Genomic DNA, 20872 nt, shown 5'->3' on the forward strand with positions numbered 1-20872 from the left:
GCAAGTGTGTGACATCATAAAGCATGGACAAAAGGGGCGGAGCTTGTGTCAGGATGGCACGATGCTGCTTTCGTCATCTGATGCTCCCCGCTCCCCCTTGCCTTCACAATGGACACCTTTGCTGGAGTGAACCCTTGCAAAATGCTTCTGATATTGAGTTGATTCTGATATTGATATTAATAGAGTCATCCTTACTCTACTAATATTGTCAAACATTTTTCCCAAACCAAAATCATTTGAGTTATTTGACTGGAAATCAAGTTTTGAAACCCCACTAACTTGTGACTTGTGACACATTTCCATGCGACTGAGTACAGGGTTTAACCAGGCTGCAATTCATCTACATGCTGCAAAATTCATGGAACCTATGGGGGTTTCCTTTGGACTTAGATTAGTAAAGAAGTGCACTATCAATGTTTTAACACTTACATCCAAACAGATTATAACCTTTACTGGGAAATTCTTTTTAATGGAACTTCTAAAAATATGTTGAGGTTTTACAACATAACAGGATATACTTTTTTGCATGCTCTTTTTCTTCCTGAAAATTAAGGTATTGACACTTGTAACATATTCATTTTAGCACATCAAAAGAAGTGGAGAATTAGTTTTAAAAGTGAAGCCTTCTTCGACCCAGATCACAACTCCCTTCAGCCCCAGGCAGACTTGGCAGTTCCAAGTAGGAACATTAGCCCGAACTACTGTAGGATTTTGCTCCTGATTTGACTGATTTGGTACGTAACACTAATAACAAAACACTCACCTCATTGTAATCCAGTGAGGAATCATTGCAAAGGGCACAAATGGTTGCAAGTTCCACTAGGCCATCAAATTCTCCACATTTAACTGGGTGGTCATTCTTTAAGCTGCCATTTCAAAGCGGGAGGGAGGGGAAAGGAAGCAAAATTTTATCTACCCATATAGTTTGCAACCAAGATGCAGTAATAAATATAACATGGCAGTACACTGGTTTTTAATTATTTATTTATATTAGTATACCTTACCCTACTTTTCCTAGAAGAAAATAGTCAATGAGACTTAGGACAAGTTCCATATCTGCCAGGGAATCTGTCCCTGCAATCATCCAGTAGCGTATTTCTACAAAATACCGTTTTAAACTTTTGCCTGCCTAAGCCAACTGCAGGACCTTAGCCCTGACTGTGGAACTGAATTCAAAAGAGAAAAGCTGTAACATAATGGTGGATCTTATGAAGATGTTGGAACCAGCAGAAGCCATGGAGACCCAGGGCCGTTGTTTCAACAGTAATATGAAGCCTTCTTCCCAGGGCCATAAGGTTGGGTGTTGTTTCTCCAGGCTCAGCATGGACCCTGGAGACTGACCCAGTAGGATTTTGTTATGCTTATAGGTAAGACAGGAAAAGCATGCTATCTCCTGTTTCAAAAGATGTATCTCAGAATAACTGGACCACCTACAGTTAGAAAAATGTCTTCCAGCTTCTGGAAGTACTTTATTTCCAAATATATCAACTTTTCTGTTATCTGGGTTTGGATTTATTTATTTGATTTTTTCTTAGCAGGGGAAAGGAAGAACCATTCCAACCAGCACGTCCCTCTTCTAAAATGCCACCAACCAGCTAACGCTACAACATTTGATTCTCCAGGACAATGTGAAACCATAAGTGAGGGGGAAGGAGGACATGGTGATCCAAAAGGAATATGAGGTAGCAAGACCGGTTTCCAAGTCAGAGAGGACAGAACTAAGCTAGATGGATCCCAAATCAAGATAAGGAAATTCATAGAAAAGGAACATTTGCGCAATGGTAGAGCACAAGCACTGCAAGGAGAAGGTGCCAACAGCATCTCCAGATGCGAGGAAGTTCTAATCTAAAACTCTGGAAAGTCACTGGCAGCAAGTATCATCCTACTGTCCTCCTAATGTGCAAGAAGTAAAACTCCCAGGATTCCTAGCCAATACGGTCATAGTCGATAACAATATTGGAAATTCTGGGAGTTGAGATCCAACATGGAGAACAGCAGGTTTGGGAAGGCTGATCTAAAGACATTCAGCCAACATCCCTCCACCTGAGACTTCAGGGATTTAGTGACAATCAGATTAGATGGATCAGCAATTTGGTGATCCTTTACAAGCATCACTTGTTGTTGTTTATTCGTTTAGTCGCTTCCGACTCTTCGTGACTTCATGGACCAGCCCACGCCAGAGCTTCCTGTCGGTCGTCAACATCCCCAGCTCTCCCAGGGACGAGTCCGTCACCTCTAGAATATCATCCATCCATCTTGCCCTTGGTCGGCCCCTCTTCCTTTTGCCTTCCACTCTCCCTAGCATCAGCATCTTCTCCAGGGTGTCCTGTCTTCTCATTATGTGGCCAAAGTATTTCAGTTTTGCCTTTAATATCATTCCCTCAAGTGAGCAGTCTGGCTTTATTTCCTGGAGGATGGACTGGTTTGATCTTCTTGCAGTCCAAGGCACTCTCAGAATTTTCCTCCAACACCACAGTTCAAAAGCATCGATCTTCCTTCGCTCAGCCTTCCTTATGGTCCAGCTCTCGCAGCCATATGTTACTACAGGGAACTACAAGCATCACTAGTCTGTAATTATTCTGAAAGCCCCAAAATGCCCTTTACACATGTTCAGAAGTCTTCTTCATACTGAATCACCTCACAGGTATATTGCTGATCATCAACAGCTCTCTTAAGGTTTTGGACCGTCTTTCTCCTCATCTCTCTCATGTGGAGGTTGCTGCAAAGGACACGCTCTGCCTCTGAGCTGTGGCTGCTGCATAAAATGACAGCTTTGTCCATATCCTAGGCGAAGGCCTACCTCTTGACAACTCCTTCTGGGATGGCCAGCTTCAAATTAGCCCATGTGCACACACACACGCACACACACATTTGTCCAAACAGATTCCTGTGAAAGAGCCTTTTTGAAGGAATGTCAGAAGAAGGCTGTCTGCCAGTCTGTCAGTGAGCAGTTCCTATGTGACTGACAAATTGTACCCTTTCCCCAGACATTAACAAATGTTTCGGACAAAGTATGTGTGATGGAAAAGCAACTTGCTAATTAAAGGCACACAAGAATCTTCACAGGAAAGAAAAGTTTACATATCCCAAAGAGGCAAATTAACACCTTTCTGTGCTGAAATGATCCTAGAGAAGCAGAAGTGGGGTGGTAGTGGGGAGGGGGAATCACAGTCCTATTTTTTCCTATTTCTAAGCCCTTATGATTATTTCAAAAATGCCTAAAAGTCTCACAAAAAGCTAAGAGTTGGAGTCTGTTAAAATCCAGATAGGAGACCACGAGAAAATCACGGGGCTGGAGCTGGATGGAAAGTTGAAAAAACATGTAAAGAAGGTAATGGCATATTATTGTCATACTGTGGCCAGGAAAACGACATGGACTTCACCATGAAGTCACCAAGAGTCAAGCTGGACACAAGGGAGTTTTTGCCTTGCCTTATTTGCTAGAATCTCATAAGGAAGACCACTGGGTAAATCATGTTGCTACTAATTTTATGTAAGGCTTCACTGAGCTTATTTAAGTCTTTTTTGGAGAGCAGCATCTGCAGCCAATCATCATGACACCAAATGTCAACACGAGCATCATGCAACATGACCATCATGCAAATGCCATGATTAAGTACTTGAAGCCCGATATCTGATACAAGGATGTCAGTTGAAACATTTGAGTGACTTCACCACAACATGTCATTTGCCCACTGCAGACACTCATGTTCCTGGACAGCAAAAGCAGAGTCATAGAACAATTCTGAACCCTAGGGGGTTGTGGGGGGATGTGGAGGTTGAAATGACAGAGTAACACTTCATAACCAATTGGTTTGCACGGTGGGAACTAAGGGGACTGGTTTTACTGGAGATTTATAAAATTCTGTTCTCATTAAATACTCCCCTATCAGACATTGCAATGGACTTCATCCTAGGACATGCCAGGAGTGGAGGACCTTGGGATCCACTGGATCCCATGGCTTCTATAATTGTTTCCAGGGAGCCACTGGTAAAAGGATGACATAGGATATTGCATGAGCATCTTGGGGGTGGTCCATATGAATATGCCCCCTGGACATCACTGAAGGTGTGTGCAGGTCACCCCATCCCAACTCTTCCACCTAGCAAATCAGGAGTCAGGATCATTCTGCACATTGCACAACAAATGGTGACATGGGAAAAATAGGAAAATTGTACATATTTGCACTATGCTCCAAACTGTAGCAGCTAATAGTTCACCATCTTCTGCTTTTATGGTCAACATTAACTTGGGGAAAAATTGGTATATACATCATAGAACATGTGGTAACCCCTGAGTAAATGCAAGAGATGTCAATCTCTAAGGTGCTTCTAAAAATATGTTTCCTTTTCTCACCATTTTATACTCATATATGTTGATAAAATGCATATATATGAACAAGTAGTATCTGCATTCTACTTGTATGATGCACTTCCAGCACACAGATGCACCTGGATGCATCAGTAAAATGCTGAAGAAAAGTAACTTTGATATATGATGCCATTGAGCTGACTTTTCTGTAATGTTTCATCCATGTACATAGGTAATCAGAAGAGAAAAAACATGCCAATGTACTGAAGCTTCAGAAAATCGTTCAGATCTAAAAAAAATCTGATTAAAACAAGATACATAAAAATGTGTATTTGCAAGAAATACAAGGAAAATGTATACAGTTTTGTGCAGTTAAAACCCTTCAAACAGGGGATGCGGAGTGGGACAAGGTGAACCGAAGACTGCAAAAAAAATGAAAAATTGAGAAAAATCGAAGTGTGCAGACTTGTTCATCCTAAAAGTCAAGAGAAAGGAAAGACAGGATAGAGTTATCCTAACTAATTTTCTGTGACGTGGGATAATGTAAGTAGGTCATCTACTGCATATTGAAGTTTTCCATTGCTATTTGTTCCTTCGTTCATGGATTCAATTTTCTCTGGACCCTGCTCAAAAGAATTATTTCTCTACTCTAACGAGCCATCTCTGACATAGTAAATCCAACTTTCTATCACAATTATTTGTATATTCCTTTGGGGTGGGAGTTGTGGATTCCCACAGATCCAAGGAATGCAGATAGAAGGAATATAGCCAGTTTCAGCTCCTTCAATAATACATGAGCTGGGAAAAAAAAAATTGTCACACATTCTCTGGTGGAAATTTATTCTGCTTGTAGTTTCCCATGGACTTTAAACAGCAATGAAGTAATAATTCAAAGCTGTGCAAAATGTATCTTACCCTGGCAACTGCTGCACATAGGACTCAAAACATTGCATCTCCAAAGTCATCAGAGTATTTTGTATCAAAAATAAAATAGAGATGAAAAGTGAATCCCTTAAATTAACATGTTGGCACAAAGTCCAAACTATTTTATACATAAAGCAACTGTGGTGGGTGCAAGTTTGTGGTGGGTACAGTGGAAAACATGTTTTAATCTTGTGCCCCCATGCCATTCTTTGATTGAATTCATTCCTTGGGGATGAGCCTACTTTACTTTTTGTTCATGTTTAACATAGTTTTGTGGGGTGTACTGTACCTCAATTATGGAATGTCACCCCTCTCCAGTTCTGTCTGGTGCTGAGACTAATTTGCTTTGGTGTTCACTAAAGGCAACCTGTTTGCTTAAGGCTTTGGGTTGAGCTTATGATCCTGGGTCAGTTAACTGTTCCCGGGGCTTCTCTTTTATGGTTTTCACTTCATAATTGTGGATAGTTTTCCTGGCTTTTTTTACTGCACCCTACTTTGGGATTGACTTTAATATAAAGCAGGCTAAACATGGCCATAAATAAATAGTGCATACTAGTTTGTCATATTATTGGGTATAGTTATGTGTGCATGTGTGATCACACAAGGTTTGGAGGGGGGGAACCCTAAAAAGTTCTATAAGGATGCTGTCCTGCGATTGACCTGTATTCTTCACTTAACACCTGGAAGAGAGGCTGCTTAGACAAGCTAGCTCTTCCTATTTAGTTTTGCGAGCTGTGAGATAACAAACTTTTCGCTCCAACCGCAATCAGTTAATTATTTTCCCCTTTTATCATAGCAGGCGCTCAGGGCCTGCAAGACACGTAATCCTCATTAAGATGAACAGCCTTCCTTTGCTGATGCCTCAGCTGAGCAGCTCTGGGGGTAGTGGGGGAAAGAGAGGCTGCAGGCTATAAAACTTGCCCAACGAAAGCAACCCCTTTGTGAGTCGAATTCTGGAGACCGTTCCCACCACGCAGGCTCACCGTGGTAGATGGAGGAGGGCCCCTGGTGCTGTATGTAATTAAAGGGGACAATTTAAATAAACACGATGCTGTTTGCTTCGGTCCTGGCACCTCTTTTAATGTCCTCCTGCTTCGGTATCCATCCTGCAGGTTCTAAATTTGCTGGCAATACCAGACTTTCCGAAAACAGGTGCCGAAACAGCTTAGCACACTGAAAACAATACGATCACCTGACAGCCGCAGCAATTTTTTAAAAAAAAAATGAATTGTATGTTAATTTTTTAATATAATTTGAAAGGGCACCAGTTTGGTGTAGTGTTTAAGGCAACAGGCTAGAAACCAGGAGACCGTGAGTTCTAATCCTGCCTGAGGTGAAGCCAGCTGGGTGACCTTGGGCCAGTCACTCTCTCTCAGCCCTAGGAAGGAGGCAAGGGCAAACCACTTCTGAAATCTTGCCAAAAAAACTGCAGGGACTTGTCCAGGCAGTTGCCAGGAGAACACTGACTCAAAGGCTCAATCAATTAATCAATCAATCAATCAATCTACCAATCTACAAACACATTGGGAAGATTTTAAATCTATGCCTGACAAGTTCCAACAAAAATGCATAGTGCCTCCTAGTAGTCAGTAGTGAACATAACCACTGTAATATAAAGCTATAAATCCCCCTTAAGCGGAGGTCTTGAGGCTTCTAGTATGAAGCCCAGACACTTTTGCTCCTACAGCTCTTTAGTCTGAAAGTGCAAACGAACAAGAAAGGCAGGTGTACCATTCATAGCATCTAGATGATGGTTGGTAATTCAGCCAACCAATCCACTGTCAGAAACCATGGCTTCAATGGGTTTTCAATCATGGTTTGGGATTACAGTGATTCAGCAGCACATCTAAACTAATAAACCAGGATTTGTAACTGGCTAGCAAATCAGAAGCATTTATCATGCTTGAAGGAGTATGATTTTTAGAAATGGTATCATTAGCTTGTACTACACTCATGAGTTCCTTCAAACCTGTGCTGATATTGTTTCATTCCACATTTCATCAGTCTCAGACCAGTATGGCTAGTGGACAGGCATAGTGGTAGCTGAAACACAAAAGGGCCACCATTTTTTCAACCTTGTTTTAAACAGTCCAAGTTTTCCTTGGACTGGATAATAGATAATGATTTATTATATGGAGCTGTCTAATACAATGTCAAATACTTCCTTGAAGCACTGTGTTACAGTGTATCCTTGACAATGTAAGAACCAGTCAAGTGGATTTGCACATCATGTTAACCCTGGGTTGTTTGAGCATCAGTTACAGAACAAGCCACAAATGGCACAGTTCGCACAGCATACTAAAGCATAATCTAAGATGGAAAAGAACTGGAGGACTTGTAAAAGGTTGCCTCTCCTCTGAGGTTGCCTAAAACGACTCTCTGACGTTCTTTCCCAAAGATGACTTGGAAACAGGGGTGCCCACAGGGAGGCCGAAAAATGCCAAGTTGGCAGCCATGACTCTAAATCTAAGTCCTGGTCCTTTTTACATGTGCTCAACGTGGTACATGGTAAAAAAGGGGTGTGGCAATTGTGCAGATATGGCCACCATCTTTTCTCTCTCTCTCTGTCTCTGTCCTCTCTCTCTCTCACTCACACACACACACTGCAGATAACCTGGCTTGGAAACTTTGGCTGACATCTCTCATTTAATAATAAAAATGAACAGAATTGCCACAGGCTCACATTTGTCCCTCAGGGGTGTATGTGGACCCAGTGATGGTGAACTCGTGCAAACTGCAGTGACTGTCCTCAATCTTCTCCACAATGAACATCTGCAACAAAGGGAGAAAGAAAGAAAGAGGTGAGCAATTGGAAGATTGCACTGTTGAAGGGCCATTTACAAGTCAGAAGTGGTTTTAAAGCATCTGTACATTGCTTTGCCACTGAAAAAGGGGACAATTTTGATAAAGACATCGCATCTGAGCCTGCCTGCAATCAGATATAATCACTACACTACATGAATGATACTCACGTTTGCACACACAGCCCTCACCCCACTGGTGTAACCTTCTCTAGCATAGTAACCATGAGACTTACACTGAGCCAAATATATCTGCAGTGGCAGAAACCATGATTAGCTTTAACTACACTTGGTCTGAACAAACTGGCTTCAAATTGTGTCTTATAATCCTAATTAAACCATAGCTCAAACCACAAGCGCTTCCCAGATTGGACATAATAACAGCAGCTTTTGATCTTCTGAGATGCCAGAGGAAGAGAAAAGGGATCAGCTACTGTATGTGTCATGGAATCACAGATTAGCGTGACAAATGAACGAAGTCAATGGCTGCATTCAGAGTTCACGTTCAAGCTTTGCTAGCACTAACTATATGGAGGTAAGAAGTAGCAAGTGGGATAAAGCCAACTGTCTACTGGTCCAGTATTCTGTTCCCACAATGACCACTTAGATGCCTATGCATTCACAAGCAAGGGATATGCATAATGAAACCTTCAGTGGTAAGGAAAGCTATATTGTCTCTAATATTGCTCATATGATATAGATATTGTGACAACTAGCTCTTAGCATACAGCTGTTGTGAGGTGATGCTGGTATCTTATTTTGATTTTATTATATATGCCTGGGGTGGGAAGGGGAATAGTTCTTCCTGGGGGTGGCTGGCGCCATAGAGCCCTCCCCACTGAATTAGATCTCATTGCCACTTGGATTTTATACTTATTTTTATCTTCTACTTATATTTGGTACTTTGTATTTGTATTTTATAAGTTTATGGTTTTAATGTTAATTTTATTGTAAACAGCCCAGGGTCCCTCTTTTCGGGGGAGATGGGGGGTAATAAACTTTGAAAAATAAATAAATAGTCTTTCTTTTTCTCAGTCTTTTTTTCTTAAGGAGCTCTGGTTGGTTGTTTTCTACCATTCTATCCTCACAACAGTCAAGGTGAAGGTCATCCCATGACCTTCACAGTTAATTGGGGATTTGAACCTGGATCTCCGTGGTCTTAGTCTAGTACTTAGCCACACCTTCTCCTCACTGCTTGTTCTTCACCTAGCAAGGATTCCACAGAATTCAACATTATTAGTGCTATTTCAGCAAACTATGCTGTTGAAGGCAAAACTTGATAAGCCAAGAAGAAATTTGTCAGAAGATGATTTTGCAAGCAAGCACCCTAATTCTTGCTGTTATGATAGATTAATGCAACAGCCTACTCAAAGAAGCCTGGAATTTCAGAAAACCTTTGGTCTCTAGATATATACCTATAAAGATCAGAATTGTGCAAGCCATGGTATTCCAGTGACACTCAATGGAAGTGAAAGTTGGACTTTAAAGAAGCAGGATAGGAAGAGTATTGACGCACTTGAACTTTGGTGTTGGAGAAGACTCCAGAGAATACTGTGGACAGCCAAGATAATAAAGCGATGGATCATCTAGTAAATCAACTAGAGTTCTCACTTGAGGCACAAATGGCCAGGCTCACTGCTTTGGACATGTGAAGATCCAGCTCTCTGGAAAAGGCTCTAATGCTGGGAAAGGTGGAAGAAAAGAGAGGAAAGGGATGACCAGCAGCAAGGTGGATGGACTCAGTTACAGTGGCAACAAGTGTATCATTGGGGGACTTGAAAGAACAGGTTAGGGACAGATTGTCATGGAGAAGATCTATTTATGTGGTTTCTAGGAGTCAAAAACAAGTTGATGGCACATAATCAATCAATCAATGGTCTCTAGAGAAGCCCTCAAAAGGTGCTGCTACAATTATCCAAAGTTAAGATATTTTCAAGTGGCTGCATGTAATTGGCATGAACTGCCATTTTTGTGTATGTCCATGTGTGAGTGGATCCTATGCTTCTTGCATTTATCAGCACACATGAGATTTTTTGTATTGGAAAGATAGAAGGAGATACCGACAAGTTCATTCATTCAGCTTGCCATGGCAAATGCATCCAGCCCTCTGGTAAGCAGGCCATCCAAAGCCTCTTAGATCCTCACACCAGAGATTTAATTTCCACCACAGTGCATGAGGAGCATGTTTCCTCCATGTAGTCTTGACAAGAATCCCAGAGTTAATTCCAACATCTTGCAGACCTTTGCACAGAGGAACAACAGGGCGATCCTGTTCAGCAGCCACTGAAATTTAAATAACTGTGCATGCTGTTAATTGCTTACATGCAATTAACATCTAGTGGAACCAAAGTGTGATGATCTTTTTAGAAAGATTAACAGAAGTTGTCCACCCCTAAACCTGAAAGAGACTGTTATACTGAATTCCTCACAGTGGGATGGGACCTTCTGAAATGTTGCCGCCCTGCCGTTCAGCTAAGGATCCTTCCAGAAAGCCAAATGCAAACAAAGCCTTTTGCCCTTTCTGCTACGAAAGGTTGGAAAGAAAAACGCTCCTTTTCCGCTATATCCAACTTCCATTTCTAAAATCAGGGAACAAGGAGCAAACTGCAAGGCCAGTCAATTCTCTATCCCTCTGTGGGTGGAGATGAAAGCTTATAAAAAAAACATGGAGGGGGTCCAAAGCATCCCTAATAGAGATATATCTCTGGTAAAACGGGGGTAAAATATGGGTTCAGAACACATAGTCCCTCCTGGCATTATTCTGGAGGGCAGATTGTGCCCCAGGCCAGCTCTAGACACTTTGGCGCCCTGGGCAAAGTTATATTCTGGCACTCCCATGGTTTGGCTCAACTTCTGATTTTGTTACAAATTTCAAAAAGGCACCCTTGTTTCTTTTTTCTTTGAGTTTTGAGCTTTACACTTAGGATTTTCAGCCCCAATTTTTTTTCCTTTCCTCGGACATTTTCACCCTATTTACTGTGAATCACAGTATTGTATTTTAATTACATCAGCGCCAATTGTTCTCATATGGCAACAATTCTGCAAAATTATATTTAACCCTTGAGTGGGCACACTGGCACACAGTGTGCGCCATTACTGCTTTTCCCGGTAGAACTTCAATCGACAGACATGTGACTCGTTCGCTCAGGACCTTCCTATCAGATCTTTGTCTTGCTTCGGTAATATTATCACTTCCTGAGGTCCATAGCTGTAATAATAATTCCTTTTTTGTGACTTGCAATGTCTGATTAGTGTACTGTTCACTACCACTCAACCAACTTTGTGGGTTGTCATGCGCTGCCTACCTCTGAATAATTCTCAGACACTGGTTCTGTGGAACAGGCTCTGATTTATTCACAGCGTAGATGCAGATTGGAAAAAAAGCTGAGAGTGACAGGAGCGCGCCGGTGCGGGGTTTAAATACCTCGCGCCGGTCAGCGCCCCCTCACTCGCGGTTACGTCACCCCCCTTTGTCCAACACGTTGTCCTGCCGGTAGGTGAGGGGTTGCGAGGCCCCGCTGGCATTCCGGGATCGCCCATCATCGGTTTCTCTATTCCTCCGGTGATTGCTGTCAGCTGGGCGATCTCCGTTGCGTTAGCGCTAACAGCTTGGGTGTGCCTCGCGATCCGTTTAGCCATTGTTTCTTGACCTTCAGTCTTTGTGAGTTGATGGCTACTTATCTTGAGCCCCTTCCCCTGTTTCCTTGCTATTGTCATGTGTGCCATTGCGCTGATGTCTTCAGCTCAACGGCACTCATGACAGGGTAAGCATTTTCAAAAAATGTAGAAATAAAACATTCTAAAGCAATGAGGAAAGATTATCAGATTGTATATTCATACTGTGTATTTTGGAAGTCTTTTCCATTTTGGCGCCCGCTAAAATTGGTACCTTGGCCACTGCCTAAGTTGCCTAGGCCTGGAACTGGCCTTGCTGTGCTCTTTAAAACTCCGTTTGCCATACTGAGAGATGAGGCCAAGGGCAGGTTACCAAAGGACAATCAGTGGGTGGGGAAATAAAGCCTCATTTTGCTTCCCCATTGCACTTAGGGAGCAAAAAGAGCTGATGTCATTGCAACTAAATGCAATCTGATTCCTGCTCGTGTCAAAATCTGCTCTGCTTTTATCAGAGTATTAAGCAATTCCCAGCGCATGGGAACTTTCACTGTTGAGTTCCCACATTTGTCAAATTCTGGAGCAACGAGGAGAGAGCTGTTCTTTTTTTTCCTCTGAGCCTCTTCAGATTTATGGCTTTTACTATTGTACCCATGATAACAATTTCTGCTGTCGTTTATCTAAAATGCTTACAATCTCCCAAAATAACGCCTTAAATTCATGAGCTGATATGCTTAAAACTGTCCAGCGTTGAGATGCAGCATTTGGGAAAATGCAAAATCTGGCAGTTTACTAAATTGTGACCTGAACACTAAATGGAGCAACACAAATAAGGTTATTTTTACCACACTTTTGCAGATGAAGTGATAATATCGAGTTTTTCAGACTGTGTTCCTCAGAATCCTAGGGTTCTACAAGAACACGAATGCAGCCGTTTTTCTATCATCAGACTTTGCCCCTTAATTGTGTATTGCCGAGACCAGTTGGGTCCGGGGGGGAGGTTTCCCCTCTTGGAAATGTGCCCAGCTGGGTTTCAGGTGTGGCATCAGCTGAGACTCCAAGGCAGGAGTGGGGATGTGGTGGTTGCCATCTGGGAGTCTCTTAAGGCTTTCAGGGGTGCTTTTTCTGCTGGTTTTGCCACATCTGGGTATGTGACCAGTTCTAAATGCTGTATTCTAAGAAGCCCATGGACAAGCTGCAATGTGGCCAAAAGAGAGTGACTGGGAAGACAAGGGGCTTGGACACAAAGATCTGTGAGGAATAAGTGAAAAAGTTGAACTGCATAATACAGTCTCTAGATTCCTGAAGGACCGACATCAGAGAGCAGAAACAGAACCGGGATGTGGAAATGGAAAGGAAATAGCTTTTGGTTAAATGTTAGGCTAGCAGGTTTATTCCAGCACCCAAGGATTCTTTAACCACATTTTTGGACTTGCGTTGATCTGGCCCAGAAGAGAATGAAACGACCTGGCCACTTAGTCAGGTAAAAGCAAACTTTTAACAACTCTATAGGTTTGTGTAGCACACCCTGCCATCCTATCCCACAAATTCTTGGGATCCCTGTGGAGGTTTTGCTCTGTGAAATCGGGCTGTCACTGTTGCTGAAACCTGGTTAATGTTCCAAACAATGAGAAAGCAGTGAAGGGAATATGATTAATGGGGGAAGGCAATGTGATGCTTAATTGCTGAAAACAAAAGCCAGCACTGCAATTTTTAAAAACGTGAAAGGAAAAAATAAATACAGAGCAATCCACAGAAGATCCCAACCCCTGCTCTAAATTCTCCTACGTCCTACCTGATGTTGCTGAAGTACAGCTCCCAACATTTTTCACTAGTGGCCTATGACTGGGGTTGCTGGAAGTTGTGGCTTAGCTCCATGCAGAGAGACACATTCCATGCAGAAAGTACACTCCTGATCTCCCTTATCTGTTCTTCTCAATATCCTCACCTTTAATAGCAGACTTAGATTGTGTACCATCAGCTTGGAAGCAAAGGTGAGGTTCCCTCTCTCAAAATAGTGGCTTCTAACTAACTTGAGATGATGTTTTAGTTTGCTGAAGTATACATGGTCATGAATTAAAAGAAAATGATATTAAATGTACATTTACATAGCTTGGAAGCAATGGGAATTGAACCTACAAGGGGTACAGGGTAGAAAGGCATTTCAAGCACTGCTTCCTGAATGAGTTGATGCTACTACAGTGCTGAGATCACCTCTTTAGGGTGATTTATGCAAGCAAACAACCAAGCTCAGAGAGCACCAAGGACTCCACAGTTCAACCCTGAGCTACAGATATTCTCTTCTATCGGTCACCCTCTTTAGCCCTCCAGCTATGGGCTCCCTTCTGCTGAAACACTCATCTGATGCCCAGGCAAAGGAGGTTGATTCTCTTAGGCATTTTAATTCAACATATTTTGAATGTTGCATTTTCATCCCTGTTGATTTGTTATTGAACTCATTGTGTCAGTGTTTGTGGCTTTTAACCGAGCTACCATACCTTCGAATGCTGTGTGTGTTTTTTGGAACAAATTGCAAGGCCGAGGAGTTACGTGATCTCTGGCAGGTGAGGCTGGCTGGCTATGGCTGAGCATATCAGTTGTAAGTAAATGGGAATTTCACAAAAGTATTTCCATAATTCAAAATAAACACACAGCACATAGTGAATTCAGAGATTTACATTTTTTATATTTATTCTGCTCACCCAGTAGCATTATCTATAAGCATGCTATTCTTTCTTTCTTAATGTATCTTATCCCAACTTAAACCATACAGTTGTGCAATAATTATTTTTTCCAACAGTAGGATTTCCCACTTCAGCAAACCAGTCTCCTTCTCTGACCCCACATCCCTCCCTGTATTTTCTTCGCTCGGGTTATTCCTGCACCAGCCTGGACATTTTGAAGTCAACCCCACTTCAGGGTTTGGCCTACAATGTATGGAAAGGAGTTCTGTATCCCATAGCAACCAAGCTTTGCATACTATTTCTTCTGTCAACAAAGCACGAAGGCAAGAGAGGATGAGGCTGAAAGTTCAGCACGGAGAGTTCTGATCATGTTCTCTTGTCTGCACCCTTCCATGTGGTTTCTTTCCCACTTTTCATCAGAATGTAAACAGAGGGGCGGAAATAGCAGACAGCTAATCCCCAAACCGGATAGGAAAGTATTTGATTATCCAAGAGCCCTTTTTTAAACCACTGGAGACCTAGAGCCTAGCCATCTACATGCAGCTTCTGTATACACACAAGGGCCCATCTACCTGAAAAGGTGTACCAAATTGCTCACTCATCTAGAGACGCTGGTAGGAGATCCTTCTCACAACCTTCAAAGCACCAAGCAGCTGCAGTTTCACTCAGATGGAGTTGCTCCATTATACTACCATGGGCTCTCTGAACCATGTGTGATCCAAACAGACCTGATTCACACAGGCAGAAACTGTGTTTTATTTAATCAGCCTCTTAGAAAGGACTACCCCCATGCCAACTTTCTGGGGATATACTGTCCTTTGTCAGGACTAAATCATCCCAGCAGGAGTTCCCAGAATCAGCTTCCTTGACCTGTGTTCAACAGGTATGTTGGAACTACAACTCCTAGCATCCCCAGCCAGCATGTGATATACTGACTAGTGCTTGAAGCAACACCTCTGCCTCCACCCATCTTATTACTATCCACCCATCACCAACACAGCAGATTAAAGTGTATACTTAAAATACAGGCAGTCCTCAACTTACAGCCACAATTGGGACCGTAACCTCTGTTGCTAAGCGATGTGGTTGTTAAGTGAGTTGCACCCAATTTTATGACCTTTTTTGCTGTTGTTGTTAAGTAAATCACACAGTTCTGCATTGATTTTGCTGATTGGGAGCCGGCTTGGACAGTTGCAAATGGTGATCATGTGACCCTGGGACGTTGCAACTGTCAAAAATACATGCTGGTTGCCAAGCACACAAATTTTGATCACATGGTCGCGGGGATACTGAGATGGTCATAAGTGCGAGTACCGGTCATAAGTCACTTTTTCCAGTACTGTTGTAACTTTGAACAGTCGTTAAACAAATGGTCGTAAGTTGAGGACTACCTGTAGTATATTGACCCAAAGGAAGTCCTGGGTATTTTTTCCCCAAATAATAACCTGTGAAGTGGAGGGGTGTATTGAAAACAAAACAATGAACAAAAAGTGAAAATGGTTTACAAACAGCTTTTGCAAAAGTGAATGCCTTGAAAGATGAACTGTTGGGGGGGGGGAACTATTGGCTTAATGAATCAAACCCCTTTTGCAAGGCTTAAACAAGGTTGCTTTTCCTTCTCCGGTTCATGCCTCCCCTTCCCCTCCTTTCCCATGTATGTTTCTGTGTGCATGAGAGAGAATAGTTAGTACGCACAGATAAGGGTAAATTAATGTCGTCAGTGGGTAGCTTACTTTACAAGCAATTGATTTTAATTGGTAGTCATTAATCCAATTAGTATTCATTCATTTTATTTTTTAGGGTTTATTTTTAGTGCAGCTTCCTGGAAAAATACGTATGTACAAAAATATATGCACACACTTGTATAAATGTGCCACCTGTACCCATTTATCATGGGTAGAGGGGTTCAGCTGGCATTGGCAAAAGATTAAAGAGGTAGGAAAGCTGGGCACTGTCCAAGGTTCATGTCTGTGTCTACACTTCTTTTCTGACTATTATTTCTTTTGGGGATGAATTGACTTAAATTTAGCATCAGCATCCTTTCAAAGAAATACAGTAAACACCTTGCTAATTAGGTGGGGATTGGAATAGAAAGATAGAAGCAATTTGGTTAATCAAAAAGGCCGCCAGGAGGCAGCTAGACACAAAGGCTCCCTTACTCTGCTTTCCAGAACAGATTAAAAGATTAGGAGGAGGAGGATTAAGTCAATCACACAGCCAGAAACACAAATGATGCCTAGAAATATTGGCTAAGAATGCGACAGCCAATGCAGAGAGGAACATGGCTATGAATGTACACCTTTTCCAATTCTCCCCAGCAAAAATGGAAAGCTTGCTGGCTGGGGAATTCTATGAGTTGCAGTCCACACTTCTTAAAGTTGCCAAGGTTGAAAAACACTGCCCTAAACCAACAACCAGTTCCAATTCCAACAGCAGAAATTTAGCCCAGTCTTTCCCCAAACAGTGCCATATAAGTATATTGGATTCCAGCCCCCATAATCCTTAGCCAGTACAGCCATGCTGCCAGAGATTGTGGGAGCTGATATCCTCACCCATCAGGTGGGAGAAAGCTGATGTAATCTATGGCAACAGATTCCCTTTTGATCTCATGAGGATGCTGTATTTGGAAATGGAGAATGTTTTCTTTGCACTTGCACAACACAACTGCTGGGAGAGGGAATCTTGCCAATTCACTAAATGGCTATCATGATAGGGCCACCATGTCTGGGCTGCAAGTATCCAGATGACCACTAGGTGGCAGGAAAGAGAGATCCTAGGCTGCCGTCTATTGGTTATTCAGATTTTTGCAGCCCAGAGATGATGGTTCTGTATAATAGAGAATGTACCTAGTAACAAAACATCAATTTACCACAATTCTAGCACTTTTCCCTCAGGATGAGCCCTGTTGCTCCATTTTTTTTCAGACATGTGTGCACACTTCCAAAAAAAAAACACTGGACTACAGCTGTCCATTATTTTGATATCCTAAAATAGCTTTGGGGACTATTTAGGGCCAGAAGCATTCTTAGAAATACAGATGATATTGGAAGCATGCTAGCTTTTACTGCTCCACAATTTTAGTGCTATGTATTCCAATGACTGGGTTGTTTTGTGTATATGTTAAGCGTCTAGGTTTTATTTGATGATTTTAGACTGTCTTGGAAAACCTGCCTTGGAAAACCTGCTTTGCAGGGCAGGATGCCAATTTTATAAATACAATATTTTAAAATTTAAGATAAATTTCCATTAAAAAAAATGGAAACATCTTTCCTAAACAAATAAAACCTTAGGTGGAGCAGGAAGCCTCCTGGGGGCAATGTAGCCCAAAACTCAGCCTTCAGAAGAGGCTCAGAAGTATGAGCTGGTCAACAGGAGAACAGGTTGCTATGCAGCAAAATGATGTGAAGATTTTTAAAGCAGGCATTCACTTTCAGGTTGAAACTGGGGCTTTCTGGTGCCCTTTCCAAATCATAAAATCAAACATCAAGCACTGCTTTAATTTCAGTAAATATATACTAGGGAAAATGGCATGAATTATCAACAGTTCTAACTATAATCTTGCTCTAATTTTAAGATCAATTTTAGAGGCTTAGATCTGAAGCTCACCATTTACTATCTACTACACCAGTGTTTCTCAACTTTGGCAGGTTTAAGATGTGTGGACTTCAACTCCCAGAATTCCCCAGCCAGCCATGCTGGCTGGGGAATTCTGGGAGTTGAAGTCCACACATCTTAAACCTGCCAAAGTTGAGAAACACTGTACAATACCATTCACAGAAACAGGACTTTTTTGACAGGGGCTTTAAATTTTAGGAATTCTTCCCACAAAGCTATGCCCACTGATTTCAAAAGGATTTGGATGACTTCTTAAACATGTCTGCCTCCCATAGGTGGATACAGATTTCTTGAGGGGGTTTTTTTTGCTTTTATTTCTGCTCATTAATTAGGAAACATGCCTGGTAAATTATTCATCTGACTTTTTCAGGCATCTCTGTGAAATTCCTAAGGAGGGCCGTGCTGTGAAAAGCAGGTTTTGAAAAGTTTATTTTTAAGGAAAGGAACGAAATCTACTACAGTAGAACAAAGGTGACCTGCACTGTTGTTGTTTTAGCTGAAGATCACATTCCTTTAGGTATAGTTTGTCAGTGGTAGTGGGTGGGCCCAGAGTTGTTGACAGGTTGCTGGAGGTTTTCTCTCTCTGAAATATAAAATGTCAGATGGATCAAGGGACTAGGCTGGCAAGGAAGGGCAGCTCGTGAACTGGTGGTCTGAACTGGCAGCATACAAAGGGCTCTTAACTTAGGGGCCCAGGATGCCCATCTCTGTTTGAGAGACGTGGGAGTTGACAGATGACCATCTCTAACATCTTGCATAGACAAAATGTAAACGAAGCATTTTGCATTTGCCGGAGGCAGGAGACAAGGAGTTTCCGATAGGAAGAAACTGAAAAATGAAGTTCTTCCCTTGCCTTTTAAAGTGGTATGTCTAGGAATGTGGTACCATGTGGTTTTTCTCAACACACCTTTAAGACTGTCTCCTTGACAAAGCAGCACTAAATAAAAATAGTCCTGCCTATGAAATCAGAGAGGGAGAGGGAGAGGGAGGGTGAATCACGCTGCTGACCACAACCTACACATTCATGTAGCAACTAAGCTGGGGAAGAAGAAGAATTAAACCGATTGATCAAACTGAGATAAAAGGCAAAGCACACCCTGGAAGGCAACCTACAAGTTCAGCCATTAAATAGTCTTTTTAACTATTTACATCCAAGGGCATAGATTCTTTTGTTAGAAAGAAAGTGTAGTTTCACGCATAGAAAAACTTCTAAGGTCAACCTATATGGGATACCCAGGACTTTGCATATACTGCTATGGCACAGCATCACAGCCAAAGGTTTTAAGACATCTCTCCATGGATGTCTGGAGGGTCTGGTAAAAAGAAAGGTCAAGAAGGTAGAGACAAAGGTACAATCAAAACTCCACCTATTTTTATGTGTACTGTCATGGCCATCCTCTTGACATTTTTGACCACACCCCATGGACACCCCTGCATCTCCCAAAACCTTCAGTTTTCATTTAAGATTCTATCCCTTTGCATAGAGATGTGAAGAAAAACACTAGGCATAACTCTGTCTTAACCAAGCATTACTCTGGCTGTCTAATGCCCAGTGTCAATAAAAACAAAGACATTCAAGTAAGTGGTTTGTCAGATCCTTGTCTTCATATGTTGTCCAATCTAATCACTATATACAATTAAATACTTCTTTATACAGAGGTGGGCAGCCTGTAGTACAAGTATTTTTTATTCCGATTCACAGACCCACCACTCCCTGTGTTTGAGAAACCACGCCATCTGTTTTCACCAAATACACCCAAAACTAAGGGGGAAAAAAAGCAGAGAATCCTGACCACTTGCTTGAATGATGGGGCCATGTCAACACTGAACACATCAATTTGGCCCTCCCCCTTCTCCCTGAATACATTAAAAAGTTACCTGTTCTGGACATAAGCTACCTGTAGCTCTCCCAATGTTTTAGACTTCAACTCCCATCAATCAACCAATGGCAAGGGGGTTTGATAGTTGTAATTTGAAATAGTTGGAGGAGATGTAATTAAACTATCAGGGGAGATGGATTTATATTTTATTTTTTTTGATATTGTAATGATTTTCTGCCTCTTTGAGCCAATATTTCTGACAAAGAGAATTCACAAATGCAGGGACTAATTCAGGTCAGAATCTATCAACCTGAATATTTTTAATGACTTGAGACAATTTAATCTTTAAGACAGCAAAGCTCAGCTTGATAAATCAGAACTTCCAGCAAAATCCAAGAAACCAAAAGCACTTAGGATTTCCTGAAAAATAAAATGGGGCTTTACCTAAATGTTCTCGATAGGTCTTTGCTTTTACTCAGTGACTGCCAGAAATGAGATTATTCAATACCTACAAGTTTCATCACCTGGCAAAAAATGTCCAGGTCACATCCAACTTTTATTGAGTGTGTGTAATTTAAAGCTTAAAATCATCAAAACCACAAACCACAATAACAACACACCATTATTCAACACACCATTATATTATCACGCCGGGATCTTCATTATACTTCTGAGTTTCTGTTGGGAGAACAGGTATGTGAGTTGTGGATACAAATATGAAGCACTGAAACACTTACAATACAATCCCTCTGTGCACAGCTGGAAGAGTGACTGAAGCTCAGTGGGACTTGCTTCTGATAAAATACGTACACGTCTTTAAGTATAGTTTCAAAACAATAGACTGAAAATGGAGATGTCAAGATAGACACATACGTTCTAGTTTTACATCCCTTATTTTAGTGACTGATTCATTTCTAGGGTCTGTGTAAAGTGCTGATATTAATCCTTACAAGAATAATGGCTGATGTGCAACTTTTGATGCATATGCTACATACACGTCAAATCTACTTGTGAGCTGCCCAGACTCAGGCAGCATACAAATTTAACTAAAAATAATAATAATCTATCTTGCATCACATACAAGGCGGGGACCACAAGTTGCCA

General features: G+C 41.7%; 1 protein-coding gene across 1 annotated transcript in view; it reads right to left on the bottom strand.

The window, feature by feature from the left end:
• Nucleotides 1–20872, bottom strand: part of LOC134493520 (sarcoplasmic/endoplasmic reticulum calcium ATPase 3) — a 60517-nt gene that overhangs the window by 22371 nt on the left and 17274 nt on the right. The window contains exons 7-8 of the mRNA XM_063298131.1: nt 7920–8008; nt 764–866 (exon numbers count right to left, since the gene is read on the bottom strand). Of these exons, the coding sequence (XP_063154201.1) occupies nt 764–866; nt 7920–8008 (192 nt within the window). The remainder of the gene's footprint in view (nt 1–763; nt 867–7919; nt 8009–20872) is intronic.

Source organism: Candoia aspera, chromosome 1, assembly GCF_035149785.1.
Source record: "Candoia aspera isolate rCanAsp1 chromosome 1, rCanAsp1.hap2, whole genome shotgun sequence".
NCBI lineage: Eukaryota > Metazoa > Chordata > Lepidosauria > Squamata > Boidae > Candoia > Candoia aspera.